General features: G+C 47.6%; 1 protein-coding gene across 3 annotated transcripts in view; it reads right to left on the reverse strand.

Moving 5' to 3' along the window:
• IFT172 (intraflagellar transport 172) overlaps nucleotides 1–14,552 on the reverse strand; it is a 38,947-nt gene that overhangs the window by 11,004 nt on the left and 13,391 nt on the right. For all 3 annotated transcript variants that reach the window (XR_007508338.1, XM_049818932.1, XM_049818931.1), the window contains exons 16-34: nucleotides 12,095–12,262; nucleotides 11,587–11,723; nucleotides 10,642–10,749; nucleotides 10,021–10,105; nucleotides 9,594–9,686; nucleotides 9,189–9,266; nucleotides 8,570–8,818; nucleotides 6,069–6,147; nucleotides 5,545–5,665; nucleotides 5,047–5,191; nucleotides 4,883–4,972; nucleotides 4,359–4,456; nucleotides 3,342–3,477; nucleotides 3,146–3,262; nucleotides 2,398–2,540; nucleotides 1,603–1,696; nucleotides 1,285–1,349; nucleotides 980–1,160; nucleotides 333–442 (exon numbers count right to left, since the gene is read on the reverse strand). Coding sequence is in view for 2 of the 3 variants with exons in the window: in XM_049818932.1 (XP_049674889.1) it covers nucleotides 333–442; nucleotides 980–1,160; nucleotides 1,285–1,349; nucleotides 1,603–1,696; nucleotides 2,398–2,540; nucleotides 3,146–3,262; nucleotides 3,342–3,477; nucleotides 4,359–4,456; nucleotides 4,883–4,972; nucleotides 5,047–5,191; nucleotides 5,545–5,665; nucleotides 6,069–6,147; nucleotides 8,570–8,818; nucleotides 9,189–9,266; nucleotides 9,594–9,686; nucleotides 10,021–10,105; nucleotides 10,642–10,749; nucleotides 11,587–11,723; nucleotides 12,095–12,262 (2,297 nt within the window). In the remaining variant the exon portion in view is untranslated. The remainder of the gene's footprint in view (nucleotides 1–332; nucleotides 443–979; nucleotides 1,161–1,284; nucleotides 1,350–1,602; nucleotides 1,697–2,397; nucleotides 2,541–3,145; nucleotides 3,263–3,341; nucleotides 3,478–4,358; nucleotides 4,457–4,882; nucleotides 4,973–5,046; nucleotides 5,192–5,544; nucleotides 5,666–6,068; nucleotides 6,148–8,569; nucleotides 8,819–9,188; nucleotides 9,267–9,593; nucleotides 9,687–10,020; nucleotides 10,106–10,641; nucleotides 10,750–11,586; nucleotides 11,724–12,094; nucleotides 12,263–14,552) is intronic.

Here is a 14,552-nt window from a genome sequence, read left to right on the forward strand (position 1 = left end):
AGTGTGTGACAAGGAATGCACACAGCCAGTGCTAAGGAGAGAATTGATTAAGGACCCTGGGGAGATGCACTGGCAGTACAAGAGACCTCGGAGATCTGTGAGTGGCAAGAAGGCATCTGGGAGACCTTGGATGGTGAGAATAAGCCTGGAGTCTCCCAGAGCAGGGAGGAAGGATGTTAGGAAACCTATGCAGTAAGAACTCCAGGGTCCTCAAGAAGGAAACAACTGGATGTCAGGGATCCCAGCAGGCTATCTCTGTGAGGCATCAGCACAATGGCCTAGGGGAGGAGCTACCTGTCTGTTCTCTGCAACCTGACCACAGCATTCCTTACGTGGAGCCCATCTTGGCAGCCTCCCTGCCACACTCCTCCTGTAACTCTTCTAGCCGACTAGGGACATATTCCTTGCAGATCCGCAGGGCTTCACTCCACATGCCAGCCTCCTGCACAAGCACAATGGGAAGGAGAAATTTTCACCAGTTCACCAGGATGCCCCCCACTCCTGGCATTACATAACACGTCTAGCCTCTCATGTTATCTTGCCAGAGGACCCACTGGAAGAAACAACCACAGTAGCACCATCCAATTCTTTCCTTCCCCAAAATGGCACCTATGTCTGTCCATTCACCCAAGCTACCTCAGAGGAAAAGTCCTCATCCATCCTAGCTACTTCTGTGGAATGGGCACTTACAGTCTCCAAATGCACCCACTCGTGCTATCCCTGAGGACCATCCAAATTCTGGCAGGGTACTTCCTCCCAGAGCTGTGAGAGAGCTAAGCTATGCTGTGATATCTCTACCAGTTCAGTCTTCTAAGAGCAGGCCAGAATTAAGTTCTACTAGGAACCACCTGAGTAAATGGTTTCTCTTTGGCTACTACGCTGACAGGGAGAGCTGGGAGATGGATTTCACTCCTCCTCCATCCAGACTGGATTCTTGTCCAGTGAGGAAGGCAATGATGTTGCTACAGTCTACGCTCACCTTGTAGTACTTTATGGCCAGCTCAGGTCTCTGTGCTCTCAAGAGGAAGGCCTCTGCTTTCTGGAACTCTCTCTGCTCAAAGGCAAAACGTGCCTGTCCCATAAGCACATCAGCCACGCTGTCTGGGTCATGAGCTTCAGCCACACGCTGTGCAGCATCCCAGTTCTGGTTATGCACGAACCTAGGGAAATCAACATGAGATGTAACAAGGATGGCAAGGAGCAGACCAATGCTGGAGAAGCAACCAGGCTGGCATCATACAGGGAGAGGAGATGCAGTAGGCCAGGATGGGGAACGATACATACATCAGCACTGCCTCCTTAGGTTTCCCAGCTTTAATAAATTCGGCTTCAGCCTCTTCAAATTTGCCCTAGGAGAGAGGAAACAACCTGCTTGTATGCCTTCCTGCCCTGATACCATCACATGACCTCCTCTATTACCATGAGGCAGAGACGGTTTGTGAAAAAAAGATGTGTGTGGAAACTTGGGGCTGTAATTGTGGAGTCTTTTGGGTGAGCAGTGACTGCAGCCATAAAAGTGCCTGCAGCAGCAGCCCTTAAGGACAACTGTTCAATTACCTGAGCGACCAGAGAACTCCCACCTACTCCAGGGGGTAAAATTACCTCATCTTCTAGGAACATGGCATACTTTAAGTGGATCTCTGGCATCTTCTGCTTCATGGAGAGGCGGGCCAGTTCAAAAGCAAATTCAAAGACCCTGCAACGAAAGAGAAAATGGGCTGAGAGCAGGACTATGCACTGTGAGGGAACGCCTTCACTAAGTGCAAGATATCAAGTAGAGCACGAGACACTGGGAGAGGAGAGAAGGGAATACAGAGGGTCCCAAGTGAGTGGGCACTGCCCATTTCTCCTGTTCCTGACCAGAGAACAGGAGCTTTTAGAGGCCCCACTAAGGATATTCAGCTCCTTCACACTTGCTCTTAGTGCCAGAGGCCCTTGGTTCAACCCTAAGGGGAGGTCGCAAGACTCCCCTAAGCCTAGCGATGTGGGAGAGCTGGAAGAGAGCAGCAGTGAATGGCAGTGCAGTCAGATGGCTGGACAGGCGCACGGTGGGGCCAAAACTCTTCTGGCAGGCAGTTACTTATGTAACATGAGGAATACCTCCTCCTGTGTTCAGAGGCTCTCACAAGGCAACCCCGCTGAGGCTAAAGGGCAAACTGGCTAAAGGGCAAGCTGGGCTTTTGCCTGCCCAGCTCTGACTTGATATTTGAGACACTAACAGGTGGACAGGAAGCAGGATGTGTCAAGGAAGTGGAATGCCTGTGTGAAGACATACAGGTGGGGTGGGAAGACATGCCATATCCTGGACCTGCAGCTATTATGCATACAGTTATCTTGGGGCACCCCTTTTTTCTCAGGTCAGGCAGATAGAAGTGCTGGGCTGATAGACCTGCTTACCCGCTGTCTGCTGCATGGTCAATGGCCATCTCCAGAAGCCCAAATTTACTGAGGAGTTTCACGGCTGCCTCTCCACCCAGGCTCTTTGCCCACATATAGGCCACGTGCTTATAGGAGGTTGCTCCCCCATGTGCCTTGGCCACCTATCCAAAGCAAAGAAAGTGGAAGAGCCCAATGCATCCATTTCATCTTCAGCAGGCTGAGCCAGGACTCCCCTCTCACATGACATCTGTCATTGCAAGGGAGCACCAAAACCAACTGTTCTCTCCTGAGGAACCCTTCTGTAGCCACCACTGGACTGGGTAGAGTGAGACAAAGGCTTATACAGCAGAGCAGAAAGAAGGGTGCTGCCTCCTCAGCATGGCCCATGCTGCTGTTAGGTCAGCAGAAGTGACCCCTGGCAATCTGTGTCTGCACTAGAGGGGAGCAGTGATGGGGTGGGGCTGCTAGTGTGGCTAAGGACAGAGCAATACCTCTGAGGTACAACATGGTGCAGTGGTCAGGTGCAGAGCAGTGAATGGAGGAAGGCAGTGCTGCAGAGAGGCTAGGGGTCAAGCCCTGCTTTTGGGGTACAATGCTGCAGAGCAGCAGATGCAAGCGCCTCCAGTGCGGTGCCACATGCTGAAGCTAGGTGGTGTATGCCGAGTCTTCAAATTTTGCAGTGAATAGAGACAGAGCAGTTCCTACCAGGGTCCTGCAGTCAAAGCCTGATCCCTGCACAGTGGGGTAGCTGTGAAGTGGTTATTACCCTGTAAGCTTCTTCCCACATGTCATTCACTCTGTACATGTTTACTGTGGCCTTCCAGTCCTTAGCTTCTAGGTAGTGGTACTCAGCCTCCTGTAAGCATCCCTCTGCCTCTAGCTCCTGCAATTAGAGGCAAAGAGTTAGTGACACTCTTGTCCCTGCCTGGTCTAGTTGATCCCCTGCCATGAGATGCACTCGCCTTGCCCAGGTGCAGGTGGGTGTCGCTGAGTAAGTCCTTGTGGTACTTGGCCACTAGGCAAACCATCTCATCATACATCTTGCACTTCTTGTACATGGTGATGGCCAAATCAGGTTCATTCACAGTGATATACAGCCTGGGAACACAAGCACATTCAAATGGCTCAGCTGAGGACATGACCAGTCCCTGCAGTCTCCCTGCATTCTGCCCAGCTGAAGTCAGGTCCTGGGCACACTGCCAAAAGGCATGACTAGTGTGCAGCATGACTGTTGCGGGCTGCAAGGCTGGACATTGCTTAGATACAGCCCTTCTGTTATGCCGCTATCAGCCACAGTAGGGCAAAGATATTCCCTCCATCCTCACTTGTCAACCTGAGTTGTGACTTGGAGAGAGCCTCTGGGCTTCTGTGACCTGTTCTCATCTTGGCCTCCAACCTGAGGCTGTCAGTCCTGTTGGGATGGTAACGTGACAATGTCAGCTCAACTTACCCATATAGGCCAGCAGAAAGATAAAATCCAGTGTGACTTCACCAGCTGTAATGCCCCCTTTCATGTACTGGGCATCCTTGAGGTCAGGTACCATGGCATCAGATACACAGCTGTGTTTGTCCCTGTACCTACTAACCTTATTGTGTTGTTATTAATCTAGACCTGGCAACATTAGTAACCTGGACGGGAAACACTCCACTTCCCATATCTTATCCTCAGCTGACCATGACAGATCAGATGTAGCACTCTGCAGTGGGGAAAAGCCTTGCCATACTTCCTTTGCTACATGAGACAGCTTTGCTACATGAGACCTCCCTTCTGTCCTGGTGGACAAAGATACATTAATAGTCAGTGACTTCTTTTCCTATGAACTCAAACATCAGCTCTAGGTCTCCATGTGTGGAGGGAGTACCTCTGACCTTTCCAAACCCCAGTCCCAAACTCTATTCTCACTCAGGAAAGGGCTCCTCCTCACTACAGCCATTTTTTCAGGGCTTAGTCTTGGACTAGTACCAAGGAAGATGCTCACCTCTCTGCTTCTTTGTACTTGCCCTGCTTCTCCATCTCTTGGGCCTGGGTTATATAGAGCACAGACACATCTTCCTGACTCATACACTTGATCGCCAGCTGCCAAAAGGAACACACATGGGAGAAACTACAGCACATTGCACAGCAATTTCTTGATATATGGTAGCGAAGGAGAAGGAGAAAACCAATCTCCTTCCCGTTACAAACAGGTGTATATGCTATACGCTCTCCAGAGAATAGGTAGTCATTTGTCAGTGTGATCAAAGCACACAGGACCAACCCCCCCGGAGAGTGCTATTTGTGTCACAGGTGCACCCACACAGGGATGCTGAAGTAAATAAGGGCACAGACAGGATGTCAATACCAGGGACTGATTTCTTGCTGGCTACTGGATGCCCCTACACGCATCCTTTGGGAAGAGTGCTTGTTGATCAGGTGTTGGTGCACAAGGCACCACCACCACCTGATGAAAGACATTTCACGAAGCAGGGTGAGGTCCCCAGGAGCTTTGGCTTCTGGCTCTACCTTGTGAGCCTGTTCCCAGAGCCCGGCCTGTGTGTACATGTCAATGGCATCCTTGGTCTGGTCTCCTTTGATGTACAGCTCCTCTGCAACCTGTAGGGAAATGACGATACTCAGCAGTCCCAAGGGACACACAGAACAGAAATGACTGTGGTCTGTGGCCTCACCTGATACTCCTGTAAAGCTGCATAGTGCTGGGCAATCCTGAGGTAATATTTGGCTGCTGTCTGTTTGTCCTGCAAGTCCAAAATGTAGATGGCCTTCTTCCACTGCCGGGCTCCCAAGGCTGCCTCAATGGCCTTAATTGAGCACCTAGCATCAAAAACATAACTCTTTACAGCCAGCCACCAGCCATCTCCTCCAGCTGCGTTAAGCCAGGGAGACCAAAGTGATTGGATCTGAATAACTGGCAAAGCTAAGGGGAAAGAATGAAGAACTAGGACAGCAGGGAAAAGTAATCAGGGATGAAGACCTTGGGAGAGATGCGGAAGGCATCCATGGTTGCAGCCAGCAGAGACTGCACATAACCACCAGGTGCACTGGCAAGGCAGGGTCGAGGGGGGCTTACTCCAGAAACCCCCCCTGCTGATTTAAGCAAACCGTATCAACTTCATAGCTTGCCAGGTTATACTGCTGCTGGTTATACAGCCATCACCTGCCCCCACCTGGCTTCGATATAATGGTTAATAGCAGCATCCAGCTGTTTCTGCTGCACCAGATGGTCTCCCCAGGCCTCCTCCAGCTTCACAACTTCTGCGGGAAATGCCAGGCGAGCCAGTTCCACTGCTGTAAGGGGACATGATAGCTGTTACACTGAATCCAGCAAGAAAGCAGAACTGTGAGGTGAACATGTGACTTGGATAGGGCACAGAGGGAGGGGGACGGTGACTGTCTAATCCACTCCAGCTCCAACAGGCTACACAGCAATCTGGACTCTGTGGAAAGCTGGACCAAATCCATGCTGGTGCAATTAGCACAATCAAGGCCTTGGGAAGAGGATGCTGTTCTGGGACTGTGTGTGCAAGTATAACTTTGTGAAAATACATACATTGAATGAGATTACACATGGAAGCTTCAGAGCATGTAGGCATCTCTGGGCTCCAGGGCAATAGCTCATGTTGCCACCAGGCCAGAGTACCCAGGCTCCTGCTGGGGATTGATGGGGGGAGGAACATATTTAGCACAATACCTTTCAGGAAGGCACTGCCCTTGCAATAGCACTCCAGCGCCTTCCGTGGGTTCCCGACCTTCTCAAACAGGTCTCCAGCCTAATGACAAATACAAGCTGCCAGTTTCCAGAGCCACTATCTCCCCACACCATCATGTACCCTACCAGTCCCATGTACAGAGCTTGTCAGTCCTGCCACACAGACTTCTCCATCAGCTATGTCTTCCCCACTAATCAAGAGCATGGGGATAAAGGGAACTTCTAGGAAAGACTGCATGTGCTGAAACCATTGTCCTCTCTGCCAACTGACATACCCCAAGTATTTTTCTGGGGTACCACTTTCTAACAAGGTAAGAGTTTTTGAGACAACCTCCATTTTCTGCACAGTAGCTGGTGCAGCAACAGCCTTTTCTATGACCATGGTCCCTTGGAGCTCCGCTGTACAGATGATCATATGGGAGCCGTGGGCATGAGTAGTGAAGGGGGAAACTCAGCCTCTTGCAGCAGGTTTTTACCCTGTAGGAAAGGATGGTGGCCAAGAGGGTGGGATGAGGTTCAAAGCTTGTTGAACTTTGAACATAATATAAGAAAGGCCATCCTGGCAGACCGAAGATTCATTCCCTTCAGTATTTGAATGGTGGCGAAAGCACATGTCTAGAGAAAGGTTGTAAGAACACAGCAAGTATATACCAGCCTTTCCTCCATTCTATCTATCCGTCTCTGACAATCTGCATCACAGAAGCTTCCTGAGTTTCCATCATGATGCTCTCACATCATCACATTTAATGGCTTTTGACAGAGTCTACCTCCATGATTTGTCTAACCACTTTTGGACCATTCATACTTTTGGTAACAAAACATCTGGCAGCAATGAGTTCCACAGTTACTCTTTCAACTGAAGGCTTAAGAAAAGGTGACAGGTTTGGAAAAGCACAAAATTCTCTTGGGTCAAAATAAAATGGTCAGAAAATGCCGAAGGCAAAGTGAGACTGGAGAAATGTAATTTAAGCAGAGCACATAAAATAGGCCAGCAAAAAGAACTGTTTTTTTTCCACACACATAACTGAACTGGGTAACTCATAGCCAACATTGTAGATCAAAAAGTACAGGTGGTTCAAGCAATAATTTGACAAGCTCATGGAAGAAAAATCTATCAAGAGCTCTTAAACATAAAACAGTTCAGGTACACTATAGTCTGTAAACTGCTGGAAACTATGAAAGTACACCAGGGGAATTAGCACCCTATATTTGTCTGCCCTGTTCTTTACATTCCTTTCTTAAACATCTGCAAGAGGCAACTGTTGGCCAGGATACCAAGCTGTACACTGGTCAGACTCAGCACTGCTTTTTTACATTAACATGATTATGTGCTGTGTGAAAAACACACTTTGTTTTAAAACCATCACCTAATAATAAGTAGTTACTAATTTTTTATGTTATTAGAGAGAGAGAAGAATCACTTCCCTTTTACGATTGTCCTGGTTTCAGCTGGGATAGAGTTAATTGTCTTCCTAGTAGCTGGTACAGTGCTATGTTTTGAGTTCAGTATGAGAAAAATGTTGATAACTGATGTTTTCAGTGGTTCCTAAGTAATGTGCAGTCTAAAGTCGAGGATTTCTCAGCTTCTCATGCCCAGTGAGCAAGAAAGCTGGAGGGACAAAAGAAGTTGGGATGGGACACAGTCAGGGCAGCTGACCCAAAGTGGCCAACGGGGTATTCCATACCCTGTGACGTCACATCTACTATATAAATTGGGGGGAGTGGAGGAGGGGGGGATTGCCGCTCGGGGACTAACTGGGCATTGATCGGCGGGTGGTGAGCAATTGCACTGTGCATCATTTGTATATTCCAATCCTTTTATTATTACTGTTGTAATTTTATTAGTGTTATCATTATTGTTATTAGTTTCTTCTTTTCTGTTTTATTAAACCGTTCTTATCTCGGCCCACAAGTTTTACTTCTTTTCCCAATTTTCTCCCCCCATCCCACTGGGGGTGGGGGAGGAGTAAGTGAGCGGCTGCGTGGTGCTTAGTTGCTGGCTGGGGTTAAACCATGACAACGATATTCATGGTTCTACAGATTGTCTTCATAACCTCCTTTGTTCTTCTTAGCTTTTCCATTTAGACTATCTTTATATGAAAGCTGTACCATCATTTTTTATTCTACTATGATGAAGCACTGTACATTTTCACAGTTATATCAATTTTTCTATTTGATTCACAACTCCTTTCCTGTTGGTTCCTGTCTTCCCAAGGGCCTCCTTGGCTATGACTGAACACTCAGCTGAGGTTTCGGAGACAGGTTGCCAATGAGTCGTGATCTTTTTCCTGACTAATAACAGTAATTCTAGACCCCACCCATGTATAATGGATGCAGTTAGGATTTCCTCCCAAACATTAACTGCAAATTTATCAACACAGAATTACATCTGCTACTTTCCAGCTCAGTCCCCCTGTATCTCACAGATGCAGAGGACGGGGTAAGAGCTTTGATGCCACAAAGAAGTGGGGTGGGCCACTCACCTGTTCATACAGTTCCCCTCTGATCAGTGCCGTGGAGATCCTATTGATGACATCCCCATTGGTCAGGAGCTCATCCCTGCTCATGGCCAGCCGTGCTGCTTTGGCTGGCAGCCCTGCCCGCAGGTATAAGCTGATGGCTGCCAGGTAGTCGCCCTGTCCCTCTTGCACCTCCCCAGCCTTCTCTTCCTGCTGGGTATCCAGCAGCCACTGGTAGTAACCCCGACGCAACTTATCCAGCATTGGGTGTCCCTGTAGAGAAATGCAGCGTTGGTTGACCTGAGCAAGGCAAGATGTTGTCCTGCTCATCCTGCAGGCTCTGAACAGCTAGTTCATGGCACCAGATCCTTTGCTGCCCAGTTAGCAGAAACCGCAGTGCCAGCCCTGAGTACCACTGCATCATCCATTCTTTTTCAAAGCCCTAGATACTCCTAAACCAATTTCAGTAGCTTTTCTCCCTCACTATTCACCCAGGTCCATACTTATAGCAGTGCAAGCCCCTCCAAGCAGAAGTGAGGTCCTGATAGGGCAGGTGAAGAGAACCCAGACCTTGAACGGACTCCCAGCCAGAAGACTTATCAAGCAAGCCCAGCCCACAGTCCAGCACAGCTATATTCTGTACCTTCGCCTCGGCAACCACAATGCATTCATCCCACATGTGCAGCTCCTGGTACATGTCCATGGCCTCCTCTGTGGCATTCTGTGTCAGAGAGAAAAGTGTCAACCTGAAGGCTCCATTTAGCAGATACATTGCCATTGGGCTCTCATAGTGGGCAGGGTTAGATGCGCAGAAAACACTTGAAAAAGTGTAACATCCCCTTTACATAGATATATACCCTCCCTCACCCTCTTCATGCACCTCAAGGCAATCCTACACCTTGGAACAAGAAATACCTCCTTCTATTTCAGGGCAAAAACTCTTCTCCAAGGAATAAGCAACCTCTTCCTTTTCTCTTTCACACCAGGGCACAACCCTTTCTGCTTAGAAATAAATGAGACCTTTTCGGCTCCTTATTCCTTTACTCACTTGTTCCAGGAAGATCATCTCTGCCAGCTTGTAGTTCTTGTCTAGCATGGCCAAACGGGCTCGCACCAGATAATGATCTGTACCATCACCACCCTGCAGACAACATCAGTTAGTTCAATCAGTTTGCTGAGTGAAAGAACAGGCTCTGGAGTGATACAAGGGAGGTGATTGCAGGTGGAGTCTGTGTCATTACAGAAACTAAAGAAGACAGAAAAGAATCACAGAAGTGACAAGACAGGAGCAATATGAAATGGCTAGCCAGAGGAGGGACCTGGCAGGCGTGGATGAAAGATTATGTCAGCAGTTTCTACATGACCACGTATTGGTCTGTAGCAGGATACTGGTGAGCATGGACACAGAAGGTAATGTGTATGCAAGTGTTTACAGGAAAGCAGCTGCCCTGCACAGCAGAAAAAGTTTGACTTACATGCTCTTGAGCTGCCTGGTCAGCAATGGTATTGGTTTCATGCAGAAATTGAGCCTTTGCCATGTTGCCCAGAGCTGCAAAGCACCTGGAAAGAACAAAGCAGCTAGTCAATAACTGAGTTTTGTTGCCCACTTTCGGTCCAAGAAAAGAAAATAAGAACCTGGGTAGCAGACCCAGCTCTGTAAGCTCGAGAGGTGGAGTAGCCCTGCTTCAGGAGAAGGATTTTGCCAAGACCCATGTTCAGATGTGACCTCTAGCCCTGCTTCATGGGAGAAGCCATGGACAGGACCAGTGCTCATGCTTCACTTCCCCAGGCTTCAGAGATGCGCTGAGCTTGTCAATGCCTGTCAGCTCCCTGAAGCCTTGCTATACACTGCTTTGGGTTGCCATCAGCAAAAATTTATGCAAGAAAGTGATGTCTTCTTGTCCCCAGTTCTAGCATTACTGTCCAGGATGAAAGGGCAAAGTCATTGCTTGGAATAGAGAACACTTAATTCTCCAATGCAGTGAATCTTCCAGGCCGCACAAAAAGGTCACATCTTTAGTCAGACCCTGGTTTCTGTGAGGGATTCAGCAAAGACAGTGTTTAAGCCAGAAAGATGTTATAGATGCTTCCTGTACCTCTCTGCAATGTGAAGCTGTCTAGCTTCCAAAGCCAGCCTGCTTAGAGTCTTCCACATGGCTTCAGTCTCTGCAGACATTTCCAGTGTCTCCAAAAATGCAGTAGCCCTTGAGAGAGATTTGCAGACTTTCAGTAACAGAACAGAAGAGCTCTCTGAGGACAATCCTAGGCTGACAGGAGCTTCCTAACAAGAGTTGCACTGAAAACAAAGCAAGCTGTGTGTGACCAGTTCTGAAGAGGATTGTGTAACACAGGGCTTGACATATCAGGGAAAAATTCAGAGATCTAGGTGATCCCTATCTGGGCTAAGGTACTTAGAGGCATATGATCAGCAGGTGGCTGTAGCAGTGTGGGGCAAGTCTGAAGAGTTGTGTCTGAAGCAAGTTCCTGGCGCAAAGAAGTCTCTCAAGTGGTAACAGTGCTCTGAACATGTGACATTTTCCCCCCGGTCAATTTTAAAACTCTATAACAATGTCAGCAGTGCCGAGGTGGCTACCATGACTGCTTCAGGCAGTCAGTTTTTACTCTGCACAGCTCCTGAATGTTTCCATGACACTGTCACTATCCCTGGAGGGGCAGTGGCAAAAGCACCTGAGTGTGACTTCACATCTGGCTGCTACGGAAGACACACTGATTCACTGCAGTTAAGTGAAAACTGCCTTCAGTGAATTTCTATCAGTGTCAATGGGACCAGACTGGCCAGTCTCTTGTGCCCCCGAGTTTGAAAACACAATGCTGTGAGGATGAAAAAGCTGCATATTCACTCCTAAAGGACTCTGTTGTGCATTATAGCCAGACCTGGCACCAACATCATGCTCAGCACCTAAACTTCAACTTTGTATGGAAAGCTGTGTGCTGCTGTAGCTCATGGATTACTGACTCTCAGATGTCTGTTATGTGAAGTGGGCTACCTGCTATCACCATGTGGTGTATCTAGCACTTACCTGTGATAATCGCCATCATCAATGGCAGTTCCAAACTCTATGAGGCCTTCGTCCAGGGTGTAGGACACGGTGTTCACCCCTTCAGATACTATCACTTCAGTCTTTCCATCATTCCGTTCCAAGTCTACAATATCCCCCTGGAAAGAGTACCAGCTATCAACACTCCCATGTTCTCCTGAAGTATGTGGGGTAGCAGGGCTGTGAGGACAGCACTGCGACAGCTCTGCTGATTAAAGTTCTGCTGAAAGAGCTCACACTGAGCAGACACCATCCTTATCTCACCAGAGGGAAGGAAAAAGGCACTGAGCAACTCCTTGCTATATAAACTATCTCCATCTTCTGCCAGAAATGCCTGCCACAAAGTTGACAGATGAGCTCATAGTTTGTCCAGAAGAAACTAGCAGTTCCCTTCTGTCTCCCTTCTGCAATACCACCCTGACAATTCCCACACACATGAGCAAGAAGTAACAGAAACTGCTGGAGGTAATAAAAGTCTCCAGAGTTTTACCTTCAGAGGAAACATGGTGACTCGCTCTGGAGCATCAATGTTATACCAAATGCAGAGGCTGTTTCTGTTCTGAGCCACCACCACATCACTGCCTGGGACCCACTGCACGTAGGAGCAATAGTTCAAAATGGTAGTCTTGGTGCTGCTTTCAATGTCATAGAGCTGCAACTAGAGGGGGGAAGAGGAGAAAAAGGCTCAGCTGGGCTTGTGGCTGGGCTGCTAGCTCACATGAACATGGCAGGAACATCAGACCAAACATCTTGTAAACAGGTATTGCCAACAAGGAATCAGACTTTTTCTAAGATAAGTAGCCCGAACTCCCACACTGTTATTTACACACATTACTATCCAAACCTTAAGACCTTTTTTAACTCTTGCAGCATTTTAAGCAGCATGCTCAGATCCTGCCTTCCTTATTGCTAGGCACGTGAGTATATAAACCAGAATATGTCTTGTGCTGTTTCAGTTCCCTCTCAGTTGCAGAGCTGGAACAGGAGAATGGTCTCTTCAGTCCTTCATGCAAACAAACTGGGGGACCAAGAAGGGCCTTCCCCTGCAATTCTGGGCTGAACTGTCCATCCCAGGTAGAGTCCTATTGCAAGAACTGTTGCCAATAAGGTGAGAGTCTATTTGTTTGCAGAATATGCTGCCCTGAAACAAACCTGACAATTTGGAAGGTGTAACCTGACACATGGCATAACAAAGATGTATGATGGCTTGTAACTTAAAAGTCCTAGGCTGTCTCTGCTCCTTGTCATAATCGCCCTCACCTAGCAAAGATGAGAAAGAGAAAAAGAAGAGAGAATTGTGCTAGTCTCATGACATACCAGTCAAAAGAGAACAAGAAAGTCCCCATTTCAGTCTGTACCAAACTGGCTGGAGAATTAGGTACAAACATAGCTTAGGAGAATCATGGTACTGTCTGATTTAGGCTGGTGGCAGTATTTAATGAAGGAGCTGTCTATGTAGCCTCTTGAGAGGCCTGAAAAGGAGCCAGAAGAGGCAACAGCAATCTTGATGATGCCACTGTCTCTTGCTGAGACAGTAAATTAGAGGAACCAAATATAAACTGAACAAGACTGCAGAAATAAATGTAAAAAGATACACTGCTGGGAAAGTTCTCTCTTCTCCCATGATAGGACATATACAGTTTTGTGAAAATGTACATATCACTTCCAAATAGAAGCCTGTTTCATCTGGTGTAGGCTGCAATCACTGTTGGTACTTTTCTGAAGAGTATCAGTGCAGCAGAGCCCAAACAGAAGCCCTCACTTCTGGCAGTGATTCAGTCTCCTTTGTAGTGAAGGTCATTCTTGACTGATATGTGAAAGTAGTATCCTAAAGAGCTGGGGACATGGAACAATCCTCCTTTTGAGAGTTAAAAGGGTCTTGATTAGAGAGGCACCCTAATGCAGATGCAGGAATTACATTTTTTGCAAATCCACATTGGGCTGCTCCTTCTATTTCTCTGGAATCACAAAGTACTTGTAGGAGTCCTTGCTCTGTGATGGCCCAGAATCAGAACTACAGTCTTTGTGCGAGAAAGACTACCTCCAGCACCTCCTTGTGAGAGAAGTCTGTGTTAAAGAGTTTGTCAGGTGGCAGATGCATGCACTGCAATCTTTGGCTACAAAATTGAGTGCTCTAGTGGCTAGCTGTAAAGCTTGGCAGCAATGAGTCAGCCTATGTGTGAGTGACAAGCAGACAGGTAGTTAGTTGGAGATCTGTTATTCCCAGGCAAGAAGGTATCTTTACACCCTCCTACAATCTATGATGCAATCTTAGGGGTCAAGCTGCCAAAAATGATGGAAGAGCAGCTCAGTGAAGAAGCCTGGGGTTCCTGTCTGAAATGTAAGGGGTGAATTCAGAGTTTCTTCTGAGATGAGGCTCAGAAAGTTCTCAGGGGTTTCAACACATATGCACATATGAACATAATACTTCACCCATCCTTGGACTAAGGAGAGAGGTACAGCCAACATGGAAATATTCTACTGCAGACTGACAGCCCCCAATGGGATCTGAACTCGAGCAATTAAAACCATCATGTGATGAGCTGCAGTGCTATAGCTGGGGTCTGCCACAGCATCTAGGTCACCTGCATAGAAATTCTGGATGTGAATTACACCATTGTCAAGAAGGTCATGTTCTCTTCTCAGGACCCTCTTGTCACAAGAGGAGCAAATGAAGTCAAGCAGTCAAGGAGTCTTACATTCCTAAAAGTGAAGAAGGCTTGATAGCGAACTGAGTGGAACAGTAATACTGATAAACACATCTTCTTGCCTGCTGCAGTAAGCTTCTTCAGCTGTATGTGTACAATTAAACTAAACATGGCTAGGACATGAGGTGAGTAGCTGCACATCATAATCTGTAGTGTGAGACCATTACCGTGATTTTGGGCATAGTTTTGTCCTGGGTTTACTAGTACTCTCCCAGACAACATTCAGTCATGGTCTGGGAA

This window comes from Accipiter gentilis, chromosome 16 (genome assembly GCF_929443795.1).
Source record: "Accipiter gentilis chromosome 16, bAccGen1.1, whole genome shotgun sequence".
Taxonomy (NCBI): domain Eukaryota; kingdom Metazoa; phylum Chordata; class Aves; order Accipitriformes; family Accipitridae; genus Astur; species Astur gentilis.